Below are 25,698 nucleotides of genomic sequence, written 5' to 3'. Positions count from 1 at the left end.
TCATCTGACCAGAGCGTCTCATGCTGTCATATCAATCATCGGTGCCCGATAAACCGGTTTTTCTCATCATCGACAACAACAACAACAAATCTTCCTGTTTGTTGACCGTCTGCAGTGAGGACCAGTGTGTGTGTGTGTGTGTGTGTGTGTGTGTGTGGGGAGTCGTGACCCCCCCACCGCAAGCAAAATCAGCGCCTTCTGTTTCTCCGAATGAAAGTACTTCTCACAGACATCATGACATAACAGGTATTTTTTAATAAGAAAAAAGGAAAAATTGTTCTATTATTTTCATTTTCACATCATTCCGCATACAGAGTGACTGTCTGCACTCGCTTACAAATATGTCTTTATGAAATATTGTTACATGTTAAATATCGATGGCTGGATGTTGCTCAGGACGGGGAATCTGTGCCCTGAATCACCCACTATACGCTCTACATATTTCATTTACATTTTTAGCATTAATGAGCTTTATTTCATTGGGATCGCAGGGCCTTCATGTATTTTATTATAAATAATTAAAATTTGCATAATATGCTTAGTGTCCCCAGCTCAGGGCCGGCCGGTTTGGACCGTTTTGGTGGGACGTCCAGGGTTTCGAAATATTTCTCATTAAGTACCAGGAATACACACCATAATGGTGTATTAAAAATGAAACAATATCAGTATTTATTAGCTTTTCTTAAAGGTGAACTCATTTTGTCCTTTATTTTTACCGTGAAACGGGTATTTAAAGCGAATCAGTGTTTTTCATGTGACACAATATGTGTGTGTGTGTGGTGACCGGTTCCATATGTTGTTCAGAGGAAATCATGTGTGAGGCAGAAACACACAAGTAGTGCAGGCGTAAAAATAAGTGAAGTCCAGGTAAGTAGAATCAGGGGTGTAAATCATAGTAATTCTCATTTCACACGTTTATTTTAATATTTGCATTTCATTTGTTTATTTTAATGTTTTATACAAGAATAATGACCCTTCAAGCAGAACAGTAAAACATGTTACATTTACTCCTTTCGCTGGCACCTTTCTCCAAAGCAACCTACCATATTTAGGTATTTACAATTATTTACCCATTTCTACAGCTGGGTAATTCAGGGTAAGGACCTTGCTTAAGGAAATTACAGCCAGAGGCAAGAATCAAACCTACAACCTCGGGGTTGAAAGGCAGCGGCTTTAATTCCTTCTCTGTCAGTTTCTGCAGCTTATAACAGAGCTTTTGCTGTTTTCTGTACCTCCAGAGTTTTTTCTTCACTACATCCTTTCGATAATACTTGTAGGAGCACATTTTACCTCCGAGGGGCTTTGATCAACGCGGTACAGCAAGTAGCGCTGCTGTCTCATAGCGCCTGGGTGGTGTAAGAGGACGTGGGTTTGATCCCCACCTAGTCTGTGTGGACTTTGCATGTTCTCACCGTGTCTGCGTTGGTTTCCTCTGGGTGCTCTGGTTTCCTCCCACCCTCCAAACACATGCTGCTCAGGTTCACCCATAGTGTGTGAGTGACAGAGAGAATGTGTGTGTTCCACTGATGTATGGATGAGTGACCCAATGTAAGTAGTGTATCTAGCAGTGTAAGTCACCGCGGTGAATAAGGTGTGTGGGCTCATAACACTACATAGAGTTCATTGGAAGTCGCTTTGGAAAAAAGTGTCTGATAAATGTAAAGTCACTTTCAGTTTGGAGAAATATCCTCCTGACCCCCCCCCCAAAAAAAAACTTTATTTGTTCCTTCATTTTCATAGACGGAGGTGGCGACCCTAGCATGGCACCCTCTGTGGACAGGTTCAGTTGGCCCAGGGGCGGCCCTTCCAGGGATAGGCTCCGGACCACCAGAACCCTGCCTTAGGGTTAGTGTTTACGGGTGGCGAGCGAGTCGTTTGTCTCCATAACGAATAGTGAAAAATCCCTCATTTCATTTATTTTCATTTCTTGTACCGTGTTTTTTAAATGCACAGCCAGTGTCGTCACCAAAGTGACCCTATAACGTGGTAACCGGGCGCGTCGGTTCCCAACTGAACACTTCTGACCGGAACATTAACTACATCTTCTCATCTGGAGCCCTTGAACATGTCTCCTGATGACCACAGCGGTTATGCCCCCCCTCCGAGATACAGCATGCGAACGTCTGCTTTCCTCAGCTGAGCCCCCACTGCGGTAAATAACGGAGACGGAGTGAGACTGACTGAGTCTGGAGAGGCAAAGAGGTGTTGCATTTATCTAGGTTTGAGCTGCCCCTCCCGCAGTGGGATCTGGATCCGAGCCCACACTTGGGGGGGGTGACGTCAAGGAATGCCCTTTTTTTTCTTGCTCTGGAGCAGCTTTATATAAAGCGGGGAAGGCGAAAGCGCATTAGAGGCGAGTCGAGACTTAGATGGGATTACTGGGGCAGGAAAGAAGGCGACGGGGAGAGAGAGAGAGAGAGAGAGAGAGAGAGAGAGAGAGAGAGAGAGCAGAGGGAGGCCTGGGAGAAGGGAGGGAAACAGGGGCCACAGAGGCTTCCGAACGCTGTCGGGAGGAGCAGCTCGCCTTCGAACCCGGGTTCACCAACGTGAGAACTGCTTCTTTAAAGAAATCACACAAATGGACTATTCTTTTTTCTAATTATGATTATCATTATAGGTTGATGCCTATCGGCACATTCGGGTTTTCTCACGTTGATGGTGTGTGTGAGGTGTGCAGGATCGGGGCAGCGAGGGGGCCGGCGAGTCTGTGGTGCAGCAGCGTGCGGGTCGGAGCTGCCGACGTTGGCCCCGAAGGTTGCTGGTTTGAATCCCGCCTGCTGCCGTAGGGCCCTTGAACAAGGTACTTACCCTCAACCGCTCCGGTAAAATTATCCTGCTCTCTGAAGGGCTGAATAGCTGCAGGTAGTTTGCAAGTGTGTGATACGTGCAAATTATAGGGGATTTGCTGACATATTGATCACCCTGGACAGGTGGTTATTGATCATGGATGATGCACTTATTTGTTTCCATAAATGTCTAAAAGCGATTTAAAATTTTTTTTTCCCTATTCCCTTAGTCAATTATGGGAGGTTTATATAGATGAAAATCACAGTTGACAGATTCATAATATGTGTGTCATGTAATACTGAACATATGGATGATACTTTAATGTAAAAAATACCCAGTTGTACAAGTGGGTAAATCAGTGTAAGTAGCTTAACATCACGGTAAGTCGCTTTGTGGGGAAGCATGAGCTGAAAGAAAGCGTGCCGACGTCACCCTCGCAGGTCAGTGTCCGCGGGCTCCCGCGGCGACCGATGACCCTGCTGGGGGCCATGCGGCGCCACAGCGTCCATCTGCAGCATCAGCTGCACCGCTGGAGCATCTGCACGGACGCGGAGCACCTCCTGAACGGCAGCCTGACCCCCGCGTCGCTGCTTCCGCGCTCGAGGTCGGGCGACGCGGCCGCCGAGAGCTGCTCGTCGGCCTCCTCCGACTCGGTCGCGTCGGGGGACTCGGCCGGCAACCTGTACAACGTGGTGCTGATGGGCGGACACGGCGCGGGCAAGTCGGCGCTGGCCAGCATCTTCGCCGGGGCGCCGGACACCATGGACGGGGACTTTGAGCACTGCGCAGGTGGGACGACCGTGCCCTTCCCTCCGTTCCGTCAAATTTTTTTTAAAAAAAGGTGCGGCGGCGTCGACGGCGCAAACGCTCAAAAGCCCCGTTTCTCGCAACAGGGCAAATCTGCGAGCGAACGGTGACGGTGGACGGGGAGAGCGCCATCATCACTTTACTGGACACGTGGGACCCGCAGGTGATCGAGAGCCTCTAACGGGCCCACTTATCCACGGAGAGCCCGGCTGACACTTTTATCCGAATCCCAGGGACCCATTTTTACAGCTGGTTATTTTTACCGGAGCAATTAAGGTTAAGTACCTCGATCGGGGTGGTAGAGCAGGAGGAGAGCGCGAACCAACAACCTTCGCAAAGCGACAGGCCCAGCGAGCACCTTCTTACTGCGCTGTCACTTCGAGTGGGTGGGGGGTCTTTTTTACTCGCAAAATTTCTCCGCTTATGTTTCAAATAGATATTCATATTCAATGATACTTTATTACTACCTTTATTATTTCTAGCGCTGCCTGCATGTACAATTAAAAGGTGGCTTCAGCGGTTACAGCTGTTGCACTCGCGCCAAGTGGACACGGGTTCCAGTCCTACTCCTGCTCCGCTATTCCTGATGAAGGTGCTTACCCTGAATCGGTGCAGTAAAAATTACCACTCTGTGTAAACGAGTAAGTCGGTTCGTGCACAAACCTAATGCTCTAAATCACTTTGTCGGGGGGGGGATGATGTCAAGTAGACAAATTAACGGTAATGAAATACATTTTTCGTTTGTTTTATTACTCTGAGCTGGGATGAAAATCCAGAGAAAATAAATTTAATAATCAAGCACTGGTAATTAAGCTCATTCCCACGATACATGATGCTGTGCCATTGAGAGAATCGAACCCTGGACCCCCTTGACGTGGCGCGGAGCTTCAAGCGGCGCCCGTGCGGCCGCGCGGTAACCCTAACCCGACCCCCCGCGTGTCCTCCAGGACGGGGGCAGCTGGACGCAGGAGCAGTGCCTGCAGGCGGGCGACGCGTACCTCATCGTTTACTCCATTACGGAGCGCGAGAGCTTCGAGAGGGCCTCCGAGCTGCGCATCCAGCTGCGCAGGGCCAGGCAGTCCGAGGACCTGCCCATCATCCTCGTGGGCAACAAGTGCGACCTCGTGAGGTGCAGAGAAGTGTCCGTCAACGGTAACTCCAGCATCTTTACACCTTTTTTGAAAAAAAAAAAAAAATGAAACACACACATAAAGGTATTCGGACGGCACACGCAGAACAACATCATGAGGGGTTCGTACGGCGTGCGAACCCTGCAGGGGTGCTCGTTATTCTCGCGTAAAATATTACAAGAGACTAAAATAAAAGTGAAAAAATAAATAATAATAATAATGAAATGAAGCTAAAAATAAAAATCCTAATTTTAAACTCATAAAATGAATGAATGATTCTGATTCACACACTCGATTCTACTTTCTCTCTTATACGCAGTTCTGCTGGAAAACATGCGAAGCTCCAGTGTCCCTTAGTTTTACCACGAAACGGGTGTTTAATGAGAATCAGTGTTTCTCATGTGACACAAAGTGTGTGTGTGTGTGTGTGTGTGTGTGTGTGTGTGCTGACCAGTTCCATATGTTGCTCAGAGGAAATCCATTCAAATCTGAGGCAGAAACACACAAGTAGTTACACCAGGTAGGGAAGTAGAGTCACGGGTGTAAATCACAGTGATTTATTCATTTTATATGTTTATTTTAAGATCGAAAGTATAATTTGAGTATTTTCTATGCGAATTATCACCATTCCTGTAGGGTTCACATACTTCCTAGCAGAACTGTATTAAGATACAAGTACAGATTATGAAAATGAACATTAATGTGACTCAAACGCAAAACCTCATGAAGATCCATGTAAAGTCATCACTTCGATATGAAGAATTTTAATAACAGTGATCATTTTGCTTCGGGTTCTTTGCTCCGCACCATGCTACGGTCCAGTCGACCGCAAAACTTGAGGTTTAAACACAATATTTATTTATTAGTATTCAGTCTTTTATAAATATTTATTGGTATGTCTTGAGCAAACTGTCTCATTGAGATATACGTTATTTATTGTAATGCAGCCATGTAACGTGCAAAAATGTAAAACTGTGTGTTTAGTTCTTGGAAACAATTTGCCCGACACAGGAACGTGTTGAGGAGTTTGACTCAGCAGTCAAACAGTCAGTCGATCGATCAGTCAGTCAGTCAGTCAATCAATCAATCAGTCAATGGATTGATCAATCAGTCAGTCAATCAGGCAGTTGATCAATTGATCAATCAGTCAGTCAATCAGTCAGTCAATCGATTGATCAGTCAGTTGATTGATCGATCAATCAGTCAGGCAGTCAATCAGTCAGTCGATTGGTCGGTCGGTTGATCAGTCAGTCAGTCAGTCAGCCAATCAATCAATCAGTCATCTTCCTCCTTTTTCTTCTTGACCCCTATCTGCTGTGATCCCCCCTCAACCCCCACGGCCCCGGCAGAAGGGCGCGCGTGCGCCGTGGTGTTCGACTGCAAGTTCATCGAGACGTCGGCGGCCATGCAGCACAACGTGCGGGAGATGTTCGACGGCATCGTGCGCCAGCTGCGGCTGCGGCGCGACACCAAGGAGGCCAACGAGCGCCGCAGGGGCCTCAACCGGCGGCGCCAGAGCCTCCCCAAGAAGGCCAAGCGCTTCCTGGACAAGCTGGTGGCCAAGAACAACAAGAGCGTCGCGTTCCGCCTCAAGTCCAAGTCCTGCCACGACCTCTCCGTGCTGTAGGCCGGACCGGGTCCCCCCTACCCCCACCCCCACCCCCACCCCTACCCTCTCCCCCTCCCGAACCCTGATCTCAGTCAATCTATATTAGATTGGATTGCGAACTGGTCCCCCTTTCTGTCTGTGACAGACTGGATAACCGTAACCGAACGCTAAAACTGTGTGTTTTGACCTTCATGCGCTCACGATGCTGAAGCCCAGTGAAGGCGACCTGCACCGGCCAACGTCTCCGAGAACCTTCTAGAACGCGCAAGCAGAGTGAGAGTAGAGTCACTGCACTTACTATGTAATCCTGCGCCCACAGTTCCGGCGATTTCTCTCAAGTGCTTTACCGCGGTTGCCACGGCAACCTTAGCAGGCAGTTATGAGATATATCAGTTTATGTGTATTTATTTGTGCGAAAGGTTCAGCCCCCTAACTGTGTGTGTGTGTGTGTGTTTTAAGTGATGTTTAAGGGTCTTTTGAATTGTGTGGTGTATATTAAAGTATTTGTTAATAAAATTTCATTTTTCATAAACTTAATCTTTTATGGTACTTTCTTTATCCACGTACAGTGAGTTGTATACACTACTGCTTTGGTTTAACATGGAAACACACACACACACACACACACACACACACTTTCTGAACCGCTCGTCCCATATGGGGTCGCGGGGAACCGGAGCCTACCCGGCAACACAGGGCGTAAGGCCGGAGGGGGAGGGGACACACCTAGAACAGGACGCCAGTCTGTCGCAAGGCACCCCAAGCGGGACTTGAACCCCAGACCCGCAGGACTGCAGTCCAACCCATTGCGCCACCGCACCCCCAATAACATGGAAACAATTTTCTTTTATAGATTTTTGTATTGCATGATTTTTCGAGCAGGCCACAGCAGGTAGAGGTGTCCCCTCCTAACACCTGAGCAGGTTACATTTATTTAGCAGACACTTTACTCCAAAGCAACTTCCAATGAGCTCTATGTAGTGTTATGAGCCCACACACCTTATTTACCGCAGTGACTTACACTGCTAGGTACACTACTTACAATGGGTCACTCATCCATACATCAGTGGAACACACACATTCTCTCTGTCACTCACACACTGTGGGTGAACCTGAGCAGCATGTGTTTGGAGGGTGGGAGGAAACCAGAGCAGACACATGGAGAACATGCAAAACTCCACACAGGCTGAGTGGGGATTGAACCCACATCCTCTCGCACCACTCAGATGCTGTGAGACAGCAGGGCTACTCACGGTGTCACCGTTTAGGTATAGGTTCAAATGTGGTTCAGTCTGTGTGGAATTTGCATGTTCCTAGTGTCTGTGTGGGTTTCCTCTGGATGCTCTGGTTTCCTCTCACACTCCAAAGAAATGCAGGATTTTCTGACCAGCAACTCATGCAAAGTGCGCTCCTGCCCACCACTGTCTCAGTCCCGTGTAGAGACCCTCTTGCTGGATTATAGAATCACACTTTAATAATTAACAATAAGGGCTTCAGAGAGGGACAACTTTGTCAAACTCCTGCTCGTGTTTAGGAGAACGATGGAAACGCCGAGCGTGTTTTTTTTTTTAACTGGGCCGTCTATTTTGAAACGTGAGCAGCGTGTCCCACGTGTTCTGGGGTCTGGACCGCGACCACAAATGATTGACGCCTTTCCAGCAGGGTTGCTCACCAGCGGAGACGAACAGACACCTTAGGGCCAGCGGGGGGCGTGGTGTTTAGGGCCATTGTCTTCCTCCGAAAGGGTCCAGGTTTGAATCCCCTCTCCTTCTGCAGTTCCCTTCTCACCCTGAACTGATACAGTAAAAATTACCCATCTCTGTAAAAGTGAACATAATTGTGAGCAGCTTAGCACACAAACCTATATTATTATAAGTCATAGATGAAGGTGACAAATAAGTGATACACAATAATAATAACCCCGTCACTTACAGCCCCTCTCCACAATGTCATGTCCCTAAGCCAGAATTTCCCTCAGTCATCCAGTGCTGTAAAATATTTATTCATATTTCTCAGATCAAATTCCACGTCGGTTATCTTTCATCTCCGTTACGGCTCCTTTCCATTGATTCATCGTGATTGAGCGGCAGGATCAAAAAAAGAGTTTTTCCACGTTGATCTACTGGTTTGTGTATTTCTTTTGTTTAAATAAGATGTGTTTATATTTATCAGTTTTATTATTATTATCATTATTATTATTAGTAGTAGTAGGAGTACCAATAGTAGAAGCATTATTATTATTATTATTATTATTATTATTATGCTCTATGGTGCTTAGCTTGTCTGTATAGAGATGTAATCACAGTCAAGAAAACACTATGCACTGGAGGGAAAAGGGAAAACGTTACCGGAGCTGCGAAACGTTTCTAGAGAAACGCGTGTGGAGATACAATACAAGAAGCGAGTGACGTTTTTCCGTTCGCTGGAGACGGACGTACAGCACGGTGCTGAGAAGCTGCATTGAAGACCTGCTGAATCTCCGACCACGTTTGAAAAGGGTCGCAAAACTCACCTCTTCCACACTCGCTTCGCCCATCATCTCTTAAGTTCATGTAAGGTGTAAATGTTCATGCGCCATAACTTTAACATCATGCCCAGATGAACCTTTACACACCTCTACCTGTAATGTAGCGCAAATGTTTATATGTATCTCAAAAAAGAAAATATTACTAGGAAGGTGATCAGGGGTCGATATTCTGATAAAGGTTTTATGCGGCTACTCGTGAGATGGACATTGGTTCATATGCTGGAAAGACACAAACTAACTGCATTCAAGAATCACGCATCTGCATCTAAGTGTCTCTTTCTCCTAATGTAACAAACACATTGTATTTTCTACGAGATGTTCGTCGCTTTGGAGAAAAGCGTCGGATAAATGAGTACGTGTAAATGTAAGAGCAGAGGAAGAGCGTAGAACCCAGGAAAGTGTCTCCGAGTGTAAAGTCTGACACGAGCGGAGAGGATTTCACAAGACCTCTGGCACCCAGACGTCCGAAAGCACCGTGTGACCTTCAGAAGTTCTCGGAAGCTCTGCTCTCAATGGCCGCCTCTCTCTCTCTAGTGTCTCAGCGTTGACCCTAACCCTAAGCCGTTCCCGTTCCCTCGACCACCCTAATGGGTTTCACCGACAAACGTGTTCATATCCTGCTCCTCCTCCTCCACGCTTCCCTCCTGAAGGCCTCGACTGAAGCTGCACTTCATGGCATCCTTGCTGAAGCAAACAAGATCCCAACTGGAGCAGCCAAGATAAGAACATTCAGCTTTTTTGACCAAGAATGGGTCCATGCTGGGTGGCAATGACACATGTCCATAACCTTGTACGTTCCTTCACCCCACACAGTGTGCTCCAGCTTGGGCAGGTCCTCCTCCAGCAGGGAAAATCATTAGCAAATCATTAGGTTCAATAAAATGCCTGCGGGTTAAAGTTTGACTAGTGCTCAGAAACTGTTCCTCCACATAGTCTGAGGCGCAGTCCAAGGAGTGACAGCGGACCTCTCCTGACAGGTGAGCTCAGCTCTCTTCTTCACTCGAGCAGCTCTTTCTCCTTCGCCGCTTTCCGGTCATTTTCGCTTAAGCTAATATTGATCCAAATCTTCTCTTGATGGTCGTTATTGATTGCCGTTTTCATGCAATATGAGTGGATGAAGGTCATTCCGTTGACTACATGGACTAGGTGAGGAAAGGTGTTGGTCCTTATCAGTCAGTTGGGGACGGTTCTTCACACTGAACCTTTGGTTACTCAACTTGAGTGAAGCGAAGCCCACAACTGGACCGCTTTGAAGTTCATTGATCTCTGAGGAGACTTTGAGTAGAGGTCATTCAACGGTCCTGGACATGTCTTTGCCGGAGGCCCGCAAGTTGAAAGAAGCCTTTAGAAGCTGAGCACAAAGACTTCACCGTGGAGCCTTTTCACTGAAGATCATCACCTTCAGTAGAGTCTGAGAACTTTACCGAAAGCTCACCCAACTTTTATTTTCAAAGCAAGCCATTTACCGTTTTCTTCTGCCCTGGCTAGTTTTTGGTCTTTGCCAAAGATCTCAAAGGATTAGTTTTCATCGTCGCCACCGGAAACCCGTTTTGTAGCAAATGTCTTCGGAAACTGGCGGCGCGCTCCATGCTCGCGCTCAAGAAGCGCTGCGGTCTCTTGAACAATCCCAAGCAAAGGTCTGTTCTGATCGTTATATTGGCCCTCCTAATCAATGTGGGCATAAACGAGGATCCATAAACGGGATCCATAAACGGGGTGTGCAATGGAGCGGAAAAAAACGATCGCGTCAACTTTAAAGAGGAGATCGCGTGGAGCACATCCCGTATGAAAACGAAGGCCGCAGGCCGCACGGCTGCTTTCGCTCAATGTCACCTTGTGCCACCCGACCGTGTCGCGTCGTGCAACCTGCAACGGCGCTTATTCATTCGTTCAGCTGATGCTTTTCTTCAGTTCGCCTTACAGCGTGAGGCTTGTGATTTACCTGTTTATACAGCTGGGTAATTTTTACCCTATCGCTTTAAGGTAAGTACCTTAGTCAAGGGTGCTGCAGCCAGACAGGGGTTTTGAACCCAGGTTCTTGAATGGCAAGGTCACAGGGCTAACTGCTACACCGCCAGCAAATAATACATACGATAATTTTCATAAATGTAGATATTCTTTAAATATATCTCAAATAGAGAAATGTCTCAGGGTAAAGTGACGCTGGTAAAGGAGCTGGACGGTTACTATGGGATGTGCCTTCGGGGTGGTCCTAGGAGGTGATCAAGGTGAGCAAGTAAACCATTTATTTTATTCTTCCGCATTTTAGGGTTAGGGTTAGATCGCAGGTTCGAATCCCATGTCTCCTCGTTGATATTTTACCATTTTTGATGTTTCGGTGCTGTGCGCGATGCCCACGACATTTGCCCGACTCTGGAAGAGCAGCGCACCTCGGTTGCGATTAAAGGTCCGAAAGATCAGATGTGACCCATCCGTAGTCGACGCATGGTTCTACGGTGGTTTGTGGGAAACCTGGTGGAATGTGTCCACCAGGGTGTGATTAGCTCAAGGAAATATGCTGTTATTATTGGGTCTTTCTACTTTACTCAGTCTTCTGGCTGTAATGATGGGCAACATTCATTTCTCTTGCTGCTCTTATTAATTCAGGGACCGATAGGATGGAACGGGGGGATACGAGTGTGACAGCGACAGGCGCTGAAATCAGAGCCCTTTCGCTCGGGGTCTCGTCAGTCCCGCCGACCTTGATGTCCCCCAAGGTCACACCCCTGTTACACCCACCTCTGACCTCTCCCATCACCTTGGGTGGCCGAGGTCAGAGGTGACCTCAGGACAACCTGTCTTTGACACCCCAAACAGAGGGAACCTCCAGCTCCGAAAGGAGATTCCAAAGCAGCGTTTTGTGTTTTGCGCTCTGCTGGTGTGTGTTGTGCTGAGCTTTTGTAGTTGAGGTGACAGGGCCAGCGCCAATGTGTGGTCGATGCCCTCGGGCAGGAATCGGTCCAGCACCATTCAGGATCTTATCTCTAAATTAATAAATACATACACAAACGACAAAATGTGTATTTTGAGATACAAACAGACCATGGAGAAAGGGAAATTAAAGTTATAAATAACTTCTCACGTAGTTATTTATGATAACATGTATGTGAGCGCTGTACATGGGCAGGACACACATTTATACCGTGGTGACTGAAAAGTGAAGTCATTTTCGAGACCGAAGTTCATGGAAGGGAACAAGTAGATATAAAAGTTTGCTTCGTGGAAAACGTTGCCTAAAGGGGCAACTTTATGGGGCGGCGATGATACATGTGATGTTATGCAACATATAAATCATATACACTATATATTAAAGCTCTTTTTATTAAGCAAGGATTCTCAATAAAGCGTTTTTCAAGGTTATACTTTTTTTTTTTTAATAGAAATAAGTGCCCCCCCCTCCCCCACCAGGCGCCTGGCTGAAAAATGGCGCACGCCTCGTACCCTCTCTCCGAAAAGGACGGCGTGCCGTTCAATGAATAACCAGCTCTTTCTGGAAGAGTGGCTCAGAGACAGAGGCCGTGACACCGTGCGACGCACCGCTGGCCGCCTGGCGCGCGATCACATCCCCGGCTCTTGCGTTACCGAATAGCCACGGCCTCGCCTTTCCTTTCCGGTGGCGAATCGGTGTCGAACCCGATTCCTCGCCGGTCTCTTGCTGGCCCCCCTAACGCTCATGCCTCGCTCATCCCACAGGGACTCAAGATGACTCTCTGGGGACTTTTACTGAGCCCAGCCTTCCTGATCTGCAGCGTGAGTGACCTTTGTTGACCCCGAATTCTCGCCTCAACGATGATTATTAACCAGGCGTCGGAGGAGCACAAAAGCAGAAGGACACTTTCCCCTTGGAACAAAACACTCTTTTTCGCTGCTCACCATCTCTCGCTGATCCGTTTACCCGTTCATGCTGTATTTCTTATTTTCCCGCCATTAATTCAGTGTCCTTTATCTTATTACTTCTTTATGTTCTCTCACCGCAGTAGTAGTTTCCTCGTTAACTGTTGTGTGTACTGAACTATAGTACTGTACACTTTCCCTTTCTCATAAGTACATCTATCTATCTATCTATCTATCTATGTAACTATGTCTCCATATATCTATGTATCCATGTCTCTATACATCTATGTATCTGTCTCTATGTATGTATGCAGCTATGTCTTCATATATCTATGCATCTATGTATCTATGTCTTATATATCTATGCATCTATGTCTCCATATATCTATGCATCTATGTCTCTATCAATGCATCTATGTCTCCATATATCTATGCATCTATGTATCTATGTCTTATATATCTATGTCTTATATATCTATGCATCTATGTATCTATCAATGCATCTATGTCGCCATATATCTATGCATCTATGTATTTACGTCTCCATATATCTATGTATTGATCTATCTATGCATCTATGTTTCCATATATCTATGCATCTATGTATCAATGTGTCTATGTATCTATGTATCTCTCTAATAAATCTAAATAACTGTTATGGAAACCTTACAGATCTGATGTCCCTTAGAGAGTCTTTAACGACGTTATTTACTAAAGGAAAGGACAGGTATCTCCATGGTTACATTTAGGACTCTGTTCGTTGACTGATTAACACAACAGGATATAATGGACGTAATGTTTGCTTCTCCAGTTCAGCAGGGTGTGTATTAATGTTTATCTGCTCTTCCTCCGCTGCTCTCCGGAGGTGGCTGGGCAGTGACCCGCCGCTGAGTCAGCGCAGTGGAATAAACGGTGTCGTTGCTTCATATGAGTGTTTCGTATCTGGTCTATGTGTAACAGCTATTTTGGCTCCGAATCTGTAACTTGTTACATTTCAGGGGTCTGAGTTTACAGACGTCAGGATTTTAATAACAAAATGAACCACGGAATTAAGGATATTGTCCTGATTCCGTTTTGTACTCAGGTTATACTGCATGTCAGACCATTATTAATCCGTGGAGCACATGGCATCAGTCAGTACCTTAAAGAGACCGCGTTCCAACTGTGTACCGTGCATTTTTTTAGCATTAACGTCACCATCATCTCAAAATTTACCATATGTATTATCCTATATACTGAGTTGCCGTATAGGATAATACATATGGTAAATTTTGAGATGATGGTGATGTTGGGGGTACAAGAGTATTAATTAAAGCCTTTCTTAATGCCACATTTTCACACACATTACTGGGCTGTAAATATGGTCCTGCAGGCGGCTGCACTGGGGTGGGAGGACAAATCAGGACCCCTGGAGGAAAAGACGCTCGATGTGCCAGAAGGAACCGCAAGACATTATCCAATTTACCAGGTTAGGACCCCCTTCCCTCCCTGCCAGTCCTGCCCCAGTAGCACTGTCAAAGTCACAGTACATGAAATCCCTTCAATACACTGAGTGTGTGAAGCACAATATGATGCATTATGGGGGATTGAGAGCATTGTGTATCATATTTCATGATCATTTTTGCTTTTTTGGGCGGGTATGTTAACAACGACACACTGATCACAGACCAAGCAAGTGCAGTTTTACCGCATCTCTCTTGGGGACCATGATTTTGCCCACAGTTTAGATCCTCCCACCCCGAGGTGACATCGTACCAGGTGAGCGGGGACACCAATGACAAAATCGCCATTTCCACCGATGGCTGGCTCTACCTCGAGAAGCCGCTGGATTGGGCCGAGAGTCGCCAACACGGTTTGCAGGTATGGCGTCCGTGGGATGCTTGGACGCACATCTCGCTCTCACCTGTGTGTGAGGAGGACGATATCAGCGGGATCTCCAAGGTCCTGCTGGTTGATTTTTGACTCCGCTTTCTCTTTCAGCTTCAACTCCCACCAAAACACTAGAACACATACAATGAAACCTTCATGTAGGGGAACACAAGCAGGGCCACTAGAGAGTGTAGTGGTCAGCGCTGCTGCCTTTGGGCTTGGAGGTTACAGGTTCAGATCCCATGTTTTGCTGTAAAACCCTTGAGCAAGGCAACTACTCTGAGTTGCTCTAGTAAAAAAAATTACACTGTTGTATGAAAGGGAAATGACTGTAAGTAGCTTCACGTTGTCCATCATGTTGGAGAAAAGCATCAGTTAAATGGATTAATGTAGAAGTAGAAGCAGCTCATGGTTGTTAAGCATTTCCTATTTAATTATTAGATTGAAATAAGCATCATAAAATTTATGGATTCACATCATGCTATAAGCAGGAGGTGGGTTTGATGGTGTGTGTGTCTTTGGCGTAGGGAGTCTCGATGTCTGATTTTCCAAAACGACCTTCCATCTTTCCTTCCTTTCTCACATATCAAGGTCATTGGTGTGGAGGACTCTGGTGAACCTGTAGATGGACCGTATTTGGTAACCATCAACGTATTAGACATCAACAACCATCAGCCAACATTCAACCAGACCAACTATCATGGAGTGGTTCTGGAACATTCCACTGCAGGTGAGGTCAAAGCGCTCTCACACTCACCTGTAACTCTGGACAATTAAACCATGTAGAAATACAGTTCTTGGGAGGGCGTAGTGGTGCAGTGGGTTGGACCAGGTCCTCCTCTCCAGTGGGTTGGGGGTTTGTGTCCTGCTTGGGGTGCCTTGCAATGGACTGGCGTCCTGTCCTGGGTGTGTCCCCTCCCCCTCCAGCCTTGTGCCCTGTGTTGTCGGGTTAGGCTCTGGTTTGCCGCAAGCCTCTATGGGACAAGCGGTTCAGCTGGTGTGTGTGTGTGTGTGTGTGTGTGTGTGTGTATACATACAGTTCCTGGCTGATCCACATCTCATATATCCCAACACACTCTTATTGCTATGAAAGTGTTCAAGCCCAATACAGTAGGAATTATGCATCTGTATTAATGAGTAAATCATTAGTAGCTTCTTTGGATGGAAACTGTCAGATAAATGTAATTGTTTATACATGTCAGTGGTGCACTGGTATTGAAGCTGATTCCACTTTTCTAGTCTTTTGGTGACCACATGTTACATGATTACATGGGCTGGCACAGCTAGTAGTGCTGCTGTTTCCCAGCGCCAGTCCCCACTCAGTCTGTGTGGAATTCGCATGTTCTCCCCATGTCTGCATGGGTTTCCTCCGGGTGCTCTGGTTTCCTCCCACAGTCCTAAGACATGCTGTTCACATTCCCCTATAGTGTGTGAGTGACAGAGTGTGTTCCGCTGATGTATGGATGAGTGACCCAGTGTAAGTAGCGTATCGAGCAGTGTAAGTCACTGCGGTGAATAAGGTGTGTGGGCTCATAACACTACACAGAGTTCGCTGGAAGTCACTTAAGAAAAGTGTCTGCTCAGTAAATAAATGTTAATGTGTTTGTCCCCCCCCCCACTTTTTTTCTTCAACTGACAACTTCCACAACCCACTGTCGTAGTCACTGGTTAAGTCCACTCTGCTTAATTTCACACCATTTGTGACCACAGGTGTGCCCTTCATGAGAGTTTTTGCCACCGACCTTGATGACCCCAACACCCCCAACGCCAGACTGAACTACAGCATCGTGAGCCAGATCCCCGACCGCCTCAGAAAGCCTCTTTTCCAGATCAATAGCGAAACTGGGGAGATCTCCACCACTCCAGAGGGTACGCAGCTCCACTAATCCCACATCTCCACCCCGATCAGGGCCAGATGAGCTGTCAACTGGAGCACTCAGATATCCCTGGATCTGAAGCAGTCTGACGCCAGAGAGGGCGTCTCCGCTGCACCACCGGGAGGAACGCCGGTCCTCATCTCTAAATCCACAACTGCCCTTTAGAATGCACTGAAATCATTAACAGTGCATTTAAAGCACAAATAATGAGCAGAAAGATGTTTTTCCACTAAAGCATCAAGTTCAGATCAGGGACTGAGGGTCAGGTTATATACAAGAAACGGGCTCTCCTATAATGATCACGTGTCACTACCTAAGGCCTCTGCCTGCCGCTGATGCACTTTTCCTTACTGTGAGTTGTACGTCCCTTTGGAGAAAACAGTCTGCCACGTGCATAAATAGTAAGATTTTTACAAATAAGGATATTTCAGAAAAAAAGGGATAAGGATATGTTAAAATTAAAACGTAAGGGTGGTACAGCAAGTAGCGCTGCTGTCTCACAGTGCCTGGGTGGTATGAGAGGACGTGGGTTCGATTCCCACTCAGTCTGTGTGGAGTTTGCATCTTCTCCCGTGTCTGCGTGGGTTTCCTCCGGGTGCTCTGGTTTCCTCCCACACTCCAAAGACATGCTGTTCAGGTTACCCAATAGTGTGTGTGTTCCAATGATGTATGGATGAGTGACCCAGTGTAAGTAGTGTATCTAGCAGTGTAAGTCACCTTGGTGAATAAGGTGTGTGAGTTTGTTGGAAGTTGCTTTGGAGAAAAGCGTCTGTGAAATAAATACATGTAAAACCATCCTGTCGCATTAACTTTACTGTGGATGCCCATTTCTATACAAAGAGCACAGGGTGCCTTTGCAGGGATTTATATTGATAAATATCCAGATGAGTGAAATGCATGAAGCCTGTTGTGCTTCTGTTTTTGGATCGAAGCCCTGATACAGATGACTGAGGGACTCCGGTCCTGCATGTTGCAGGAGCGGAGCATCTGAGAGCCAGACAAGACGTCACGTACGGGCGAGCGGACGACGGGAACGCCGAGGACAGCCTGAAGAAGAAGTTCGACGAGTACTGTGTCCGGAGAGACGCCATTCCCTACGAGTTAAACCCCTTCTTCACCTGCGTTGAGCGATCAGGTCAGACTGAGGGGATTCATCAGCTCATTTAAAAACATTCATTATGGAATAATGTAAATATCACAGTAAGGGCTCCCTTTCACATGTACTCACGTGAAAGAGATCTAGAGTGTTAAAGACACTGTTGGATACCATAGTACCAACCGACCAACCAATGTCAACAGCTGCTTGTTCCAAGGGTGGTTCCAGCAAGCCAGGGCCTACCTGGTAATGGAGGGGGACACAGCCAGGATGGGACGCCAGTCCATCACAAGGCACCCCAAGCAGAGCTTGAACCCCAGACCCCCCACACAACGGGAGCTGGCCAAACCCACTCCTCCACCACCACACCCCCCAATACCATAGTAATGCTTAAAAAGAATTTTCGGGGCAGTAGGTACCATAGTGATTACGATCTTTACCTTGAAATCTTCAGGCCCCAGCCCTTAATCGCATTACTTTCCCTGAATCGGTAAAAATTACCCATCTATATGAACGGGTAAAGCGTTATAGTGTTAATTATCTAGCATTACAAGTTACCTTGGACACCAGTGTCAGCCAAATATGAAATAATAATAGTAAATGCAGCTATGTGCGATATAAAAAGCAAAATTACTACATGTTCTGTTGTTTATTTTGGACAATGAAATAGGCATGGTAATTATAAAAGGAAAATACACTTCAAGAATTGTGTGAACTGGGCACTACGGCCCATGGCCACGCCCGCAAATATGGTTCACTCAAAAGCAATGCATTGTGGGTGTTATTGGACTGATAATCCAAGTAGGAACATGTGGGGCTGTCTTGGTTTTCCCATGAGGTCACGTGTGCTGGGAGAGAAAGGAGCCTGAGCCTGATTAAAAAATGTTTCCCTGCCCTGTAATTATGAGCAAAGCGAATTTTACACTGGAACTCAAACAAAATATGCAGTCAAAACGGATAAGCCCAAGTAGTGCAAGTGCAGAGCTTTCTTCTCAGAGATCAGAGGTCCGAACCCATTGGGTTTGTGCTTCATGGAATCAGAATAGATCCAGGTCTGAATGGTCTATTCCCATCTTAACTTTATGGTTTTATTGAGAGAACTGGACTGGACGATAGTTGATCTGATTTTCATGTCCTTCTACGACCCCTGTTGTCCTGGAAGTCTTCTCCCAAGTTTACCTCACCTTGTTCATGTTCTAATCAGAATGGAGATGTATCTACAGCTGCTCTCTCTTACTGGATCCCATCATGCTTCACTGCTGTGCACATTGAATGTAAGAAGTATGTCCACTTTGCCCTGTCCTCCTGTAGAAATGCACAGGATGAACCCGTTGGAAGACCCTGACTACACATTGATTGTCAAGGCTGAAGACATGGAAGGGCAGTCTGTGAACTCCTTCAGCGGGAACACCAGGGTCAACATTGCGGTCAAGCAGAACCTGTGGTTCATTTCGAGACCGGTCTGGATCAGGGAGAACGATGAGGGTCCATACCCAATGGAAATCGCCAAGGTGACCCATGTGAAGATGATCTAAGCTCACAAATGACCTCTGTTTTCGATTCAATGACCTCTTAGTATTTCTAAAACATGTTCGGTTTTTCCCTGTGACTCTGCATTAGACTCGTAGTTATTTATGATGGATGGATGGATGGATGGATGGATGGGTTGATGGATGGATGGATGGATGGATGGATGGATGGATGGGTTGATGGATGGATGGATGGATGGATGGATGGATGGATGAATGGGTTGATGGATGGAACGTCACTTTTATGAATTTTTATATCAAACAGGTCCAGTCAAACGAAAGAGGAGCCCTGTACTCCCTCTCCCAGAAGGAAAGATATCCCACTTTTCCTTTTGAAATAGATGAAGAAGGTCGTACATTTGTCACTCGCGCTCTGGACAGGGAGGAGAAAGAAACGGTAATGGAATTTTAATGTTTTTAAACAGATTTTAATTGTATTGAATACATAGGAGGACAAGGACATCAACTTAAAATGATGTACGGAAATTCAGCGTGAAATTATCAGTCATTTTCATCATGCTTTTGGAAAGCGACCACATCTGCAGACAACATCCGCATCGTCGGATTCCTAAGGACGGTATCTCCCGGTGTTTCAGTACGTACTGGTAGTTTTTGCCAAAGACGAGCAAGATGTCGAACTGGAGAAACCGCTGGAGATTCAAGTGTTGGTGGTGGACGTGAATGACAACCCACCTGTGTGTGAGGAGCTGGAGAGCAAGTTTGAGGTTCAGGAAAACGAGGAGATCGGTGAGGTTTTTTGTCCATTGCCTTCAAATGAAACGGTTCTTTATCTCCTCACATATCAATATTGTCATTAGACGTTCCCCTTGGAATGATTGCTTTGTCTATGACTATCTTCCTTGCTCGTCTTGAAGGAAGCCTGATTGGAGTGCTGAAGGTTTATGACCTGGATGAAGTGGATTCGCCCAACTCCTTGCTCGAGTACTCCTTGGTGAGCCAGGAGCCCCAGAAACCCTCAGCAAACATGTTCCAAATCGATAGCTTCACGGGGAAGATCCAGCTCACCAGCTCCCAGCTCCGGAGGAAGGACGTGCCACAGTACCACCTCACCGTCAAGGTTTCAGACAACGCAGGAGATCCCTCAGGTACTCAATCCAGCAGAACCTTCCTCTTCACAGGGAACCAATGGAACTCAATGCTCGAAGGACAAAACTTCTTTGCCAGCAGACGTACATTTACTTGTCTTAATTTCCCTGTTGGCACAGAGAACCGAAGAGATGTTTGTTTTCCAGTTCGTGGAAAAAATATTGTCAATATTGTTTTGTTATTTTATTTTATTTTAGTATGTTGGAAAATGCATGAGTGTCCAAATGAGGAGTGCTGAAATCAGCGGATGTGGGTTCTCTTTTGTTCCCAGGTTACAGCACGGAGTGCAAAGTGCTCATCAGGGTTATAGACATCAACAACGAGGTGCCTGTGTTTGAGAAGAACGATGTAAGGACGCTCGCTGGAGCAGCATCGTGGTGCACCATGCCCGTATTTTGGGCCTAGATGGCATGATCACGCATTGTGTCATCCTGCACTTCCTGGCAACGTGTCCTTCTGATTTGCATCTCTTTCTTCAGTACGGAAAGGCCTGGATTGCTGAAGATACAGAGGTGGGAGCCACCCTGATCACCGTCCTGGCCACGGATGCCGATGACCCCGGGACGGGAAGCTCCAAGGTTCTGTACCACATCGCAGAGGGGGACCCTGAGGGTACGTTTGCCTTCGAGTCCGACGAAGGCACCGGCGAAGGAAGACTCTACATCGCCAGGGTGAGGCCTACGAGAAATCTTGTCCTCTGAGGTGTTTAATGACTTGGCTGTAGATGCATCCTGATGGTACTTTCTTTCCTCCAGCCTCTAGATTATGAAACCAAGTCATTCTACACGCTCATCATCCACGCAAGAAACCCTGAACCCCTGGTGAACGGCATGGAGTACGACGAGCGCTCCACCACGGTCTTCATCGTCAACGTCACAGACGTCAACGAGCCCCCGCAGTTCTTCCACGACATCGTCCAAGTGACCATTCCGGAAAATGTCACCAACGGAGAAACTATCGTAGAGATGAAGGCTAAAGACCCTGAAGGCAAAGAGATCAGGTGATGCCAGCTGTAAGATTTTGGCTTTTAGTGGCACTTTCCCGGTTGTCACTTGTGCTCCTTAATCTTCAGTGTACAGATGGATGGTAAATATCAGTGTCCCACAAAGGGCAGAGCTAAAGGGATGTCCGTACGATGATAAGTCGGGGAGGAGCTGAGAAAGCATCGGACGGCAGTGACGTTTCAATTTACTTGTGACAATATAGATTCAAGCTTGAAGGCGATGAGAAGAAGTGGCTGGAAATCGATGCCGAAAGCGGGGTAATAAAATCGAAAGGGAAACTGGACCGGGAGGAAGTGGCCGAGTACAAAGTGCGTGTCACTGCTTATGAGAAGGGTAAGTGGCTCACCTCTGCTGGCTCTGATCAGGCCTAAGGAAGCCATGGTCCACTTAATGGTCCACACAAAGAACCCCCAGCATGGCCAGTCCTCCAGATATGAGCTTCATGAGAAGTCCAGGTTGCAAATTGTTTCATTTAATACCAATGCTTACGTTTACGAAACATTCCTTTGCTTCCACGCGAACTGCACCTCCCCACAGCCGATCCCTGCTGGACCGGCGCCATTACGACAACCTAGACATAACCGTCTCTCTGACACACACACACATTGTCTGAATCGCTTGTCCCATACGGGGTTGCGGGGAGCCGGAGCCTAACCCGGTAACACAGGGCATAAGGCCGGAGGGGGAGGGGACACACCCAGGATGGGACGCCAGTCCGTCGCAATGCACCGCAAGCGGGACTCGAACCCCAGACCCACCGGAGAGCAGGACCCGCTCAAACCCGCTGTGCCACCATGCCCCAATTCATAACTGTCCCCTTCACGGTTATAGTTCGGCTCGTACCGTGTTAAGTGCTCAACCACAATTGGCCCTCGCTTGCTAGTTTCACCTGTTACAAAATCAGCGGTCGAGGTCCTGTTGGGATTATCGAATCGATGTCATTTTGTTTCGTGAGTGTGAATTCATTAACGTTGTTTTCATTGATTTCTCTTTTGTCTTTACCATTCTGTTATTTTCTTCTACTCAGATTTGAAGCGATGACGCATTGAGCATCATAGGCACGTGTGGCTTGTTCGTGAGCATTTGTTAAGTGCACAGTGTGTAGGGAGTATGAAGGGACAGCTGGTAGTGCAGTGTAAAGAGCTGCTGCCCTCAGACCCAAAGTTTGCAGGTTTGAATCCCACCTCTAGCTGTAGTACCCTTGAGCAAGGTACTTACCCTAAATTGCTCCAGTAAAATTACCCAGCTGTATCAGTGGGTAAATAAGTAGCTTAGTGTTGTAGATCACTTTGGAGGAAGTGTCAGCTAAATGAATACCTGTAAATATTACAGCCTTGTAGTATCATACAGTAGAGTAATACCTCGCCCTACATCGTTAATTGGTTCCAAAGGGTGCAACTTGAGTCGAAAAATGATGGAAAATGAAATAACCTCTAAAAAATCGATTTAGACCCCCTATAAACCCCTAATAAGCATTCCCCTTAAGTGCATACACTTCAAATAATGCTAAAGAAAAAAAAGGCAGGCAAATAAGACCATTTTTTAAAAATTTTTAAGCTTTTAATTGATTTTATAGATTGCAATATATTATTTTATATATTCGAACATTTGTTTTTATTTGATTTTACACTTTTTTATTGTTTTTAACTGATTTTAAGTTAACAGTTTTTAATATTTTCGGCTGACCGACGTAAAGTCCCATCCGCCGACTGAAGACGAATTCTATTTTTCCATATATATTTAACAGAAAACCGACGTAAAGTCGAAATCGACGCAACACGAAACGGCATAGGGCAAGGTATTACTGTAATTAATGAAGAGGTACTGCTTTTTTATGCTGTGTTCTGTTGAGGGGATTGTGTCCATGTTACATTTATTTATTGATCAGACGCTTTTCTCCAAAGCGACTTCCAGGGAACTCTATGTAGTGTTATGAGCCCACACACCTTATTCACCACGGTGACTTACACTGCTAGATACACTACTTACATTGGGTCACTCATCCATACATCAGTGGAACACACTCTGTCTCACACTATGTGGGAACCTGAACAGCATGTCTTTGGAGTGTGGGAGGAAACCAGAGCACCCAAAGACTTACACTGCTAGATACACTACTTACACTGAATCACTCATCCATGCATCAGCGGAACACACTCTCTCTCTCTGTCACTCAACCTGAACAGCATGTCTTTGGAGTGTAGGAGGATATTTCAGGATATATGGGTGTCAGTCGGGAACTCATAAAAATGTTTCTTTTTTCAAACTAATTTTAACAACATATTAGATAATAAAATATTTGCTTACAAAGGGTTATACATTAGCGAGGTGCGGGAAGACTGGGTGTTGATGGGGCTGAACGGAAGGGACCTTCTCCCTGCCCTCCTGCAGAGAACCCCGAACAAGAGACGCAGAGGAACGTGACGATCCGCTTGTTGGACGTCAACGACAACTCCCCCACGCTGATGAAGACGCAGAGCTTCGTTTGTGCGAAGAAGCCGCAGCCTGTGCTTCTGCGCGCCGTTGATGGGGACGCGCCACCCTTTGGGGAGCCGTTCACCTTCTCCTTGTCCAAAAAGGCTGGAGCAAACTGGGAGATCAGGCAGATTAATGGTGGGTTCCGTGCCCCAGTGTGGCTCTTTCCTAAAGGTTAAAGGTTGGGGGGGATTTTTGAGTCCTCATAGTCCATCTCATGACTTTCAGAGGCCTGTTATTACATCAGCGCATTAAAGAAATCGGAAGTATTTCGTCTCTTTCTTGACTCGTAAGTTTTATCCTTTCGCTCTTAGGCTCCTCTGCTAATCTGGTGCTGAAGTCCATACCCAGAGAAGACAGGACAGTTGGACTCTCCGTCACCGTCAAGGACAGTGCAGGCATGGGGGTCCCACAGTTGGTTCAGGGTAAGTGTGAACAGAAGAGGGGGGATTTGCGAGGTCGAATGCCGCTCCTCCGAAGAGCCGGTTCTCTCCACCAGAGTCCGCAATCGGGACGGGTCAACAGCTCGAGTGTTGAGATGCCACCAAGTTTGACCTCAGCGTTTCCCTGGGATTCTGTACGAGCGAACATGAAACTCAGGATTCATGCATGTTTTCTTTCCGAACGCCCCCCTCCCGGACAGTGCGCGTGTGTAACTGCACCGAGCTGGGGTACTGCTACATCGAACCCGAGACCTATCAGTGGAGGCTCGGCTTGTCGGGCACCTTGGGCATCTTCGGAGGGATCCTTGGCTTCATGGGTGAGCGACGGTCCGACGTACACGTTTCCATCGTGCCGCGCGCTCATTTAGGGGCGGACTTCCCAGACACACGTTAAACCTAAAAAGTGTTATCGGTTGAGAATCGAAATCGACATAATATGAATATTCCCATAAACATATCAGTATTTCTCCATTTCTATTCAATTCCGTTTTCTCCACTTTTCTGCTTTCTCAAGCCTCAGTTCGTGGTGGAGCAAAAGTGGCTTCATTTTATACATCCAGCAAATGGCAATAAAACGTCAAAACAGGAATGAGGGACCACCGTAATCCAACTCATTTCCACGGTGTTCACAATTCATATCCGCTTTTCCTGAGTGTCGGTTATCAGTAAGAAGACGACGACCTTTACATGTGTTCATGTCGGCAAGAATTTACGATTCAATGGGTGTTTGTGGAAACAACGTGTGTTTATCTTCAGTCATTTTAAATTAGTTTTCATTTTAGTGTAGCTTATAATTAATGAAAATACAAGAATCGAAAGTCTTCTGAACTATTTTGTTTTTATCATTGCTTTAGCTGAGATTTTTACCAAACATAACCAGGAAATACAGCAAAGAATGAATAATATGAGTTTCATTGTAACTTAGTGGCAAAAGGGACTTTGGAGTTATGAACATACTGAATTACGAACACACTTCCGCTCGTACTTGTGTTTGTAAGTTGAGGACCCACTTGTGCCGCGTTCAGTATGTCGCCAAGAGACCTTTCAATCTCTCGAATGTATTCCGGCACCTTGACCTCCTGCGACCTCAGGCTCGGAGCAGCTCTGGTGTCGCAGAAGACTTCCGTTTGAAGAACGTCGATTTTTCTCTCGCAGGTCTGATAATGTGCTTTTCCGTCTACCGGATGAAGAACAGAAGAAAGGAGAAGGTGTCAGAAGGGAACGAAAGAGATGCCATGCTGCAGACGATGTGAACGCGCCGGTTCCCGAACCCAGGACCGCTGCGGGAAACATTCGGTCGTTTTTCTCCCTTATAGGTACCAGCGCAATGGAACCTCTTTGCTCTTATTTCCATAATTACATGTAAAGCTCCATTTCTAGACATGATTTGAAATGTGAAGCGTCAATCGCCGAATCTACACCACATTAATTAATAGCAGGCCTATTGAGAATCAGTGTACTTTTCATAGCGTGTACCGCGGTGGCGTCGGAAACGTGCCTTAAGTAACTTATTTATCGGTTCTCCTTTCCTTCGCATAAAGCAATTTAACTCCTGAACACTTTTTTTTTTTTTTCTCACTGGCGAAGTGTTCGCACAAGACCGC

The 25,698-nt window shown here is 46.5% G+C and overlaps 2 protein-coding genes across 2 annotated transcripts; both read left to right on the top strand.

The window, feature by feature from the left end:
* Window positions 1-3,257: 3,257 nt before the first annotated feature.
* gem (GTP binding protein overexpressed in skeletal muscle) lies at window positions 3,258-6,370 on the top strand. Its single transcript, XM_029245987.1, has 4 exons — window positions 3,258-3,576; window positions 3,681-3,757; window positions 4,542-4,746; window positions 6,074-6,370. Exons 1-4 carry the CDS (start codon window positions 3,258-3,260, stop codon window positions 6,349-6,351), a joined length of 879 nt encoding a protein of 292 aa, XP_029101820.1. The 3' UTR covers window positions 6,352-6,370.
* Window positions 6,371-12,430: 6,060 nt separating this feature from the next.
* cdh17 (cadherin 17, LI cadherin (liver-intestine)) lies at window positions 12,431-25,529 on the top strand. Its single transcript, XM_029246026.1, has 18 exons — window positions 12,431-12,610; window positions 14,067-14,162; window positions 14,417-14,554; window positions 15,155-15,293; window positions 16,274-16,432; window positions 17,417-17,575; window positions 18,848-19,047; window positions 19,331-19,462; window positions 19,662-19,812; window positions 19,941-20,171; window positions 20,444-20,520; window positions 20,652-20,843; window positions 20,928-21,172; window positions 21,379-21,509; window positions 23,568-23,789; window positions 23,966-24,076; window positions 24,295-24,411; window positions 25,250-25,529. Exons 1-18 carry the CDS (start codon window positions 12,563-12,565, stop codon window positions 25,345-25,347), a joined length of 2,646 nt encoding a protein of 881 aa, XP_029101859.1. The 5' UTR covers window positions 12,431-12,562; the 3' UTR covers window positions 25,348-25,529.
* The last annotated feature ends 169 nt before the right edge of the window (window positions 25,530-25,698 follow it).

Source organism: Scleropages formosus, chromosome 18 (assembly GCF_900964775.1).
Source record: "Scleropages formosus chromosome 18, fSclFor1.1, whole genome shotgun sequence".
NCBI lineage: Eukaryota > Metazoa > Chordata > Actinopteri > Osteoglossiformes > Osteoglossidae > Scleropages > Scleropages formosus.
The sequence above is the reverse complement of the archived record's forward strand: the minus strand, read 5'-3'. Positions and strand labels throughout refer to the sequence as shown.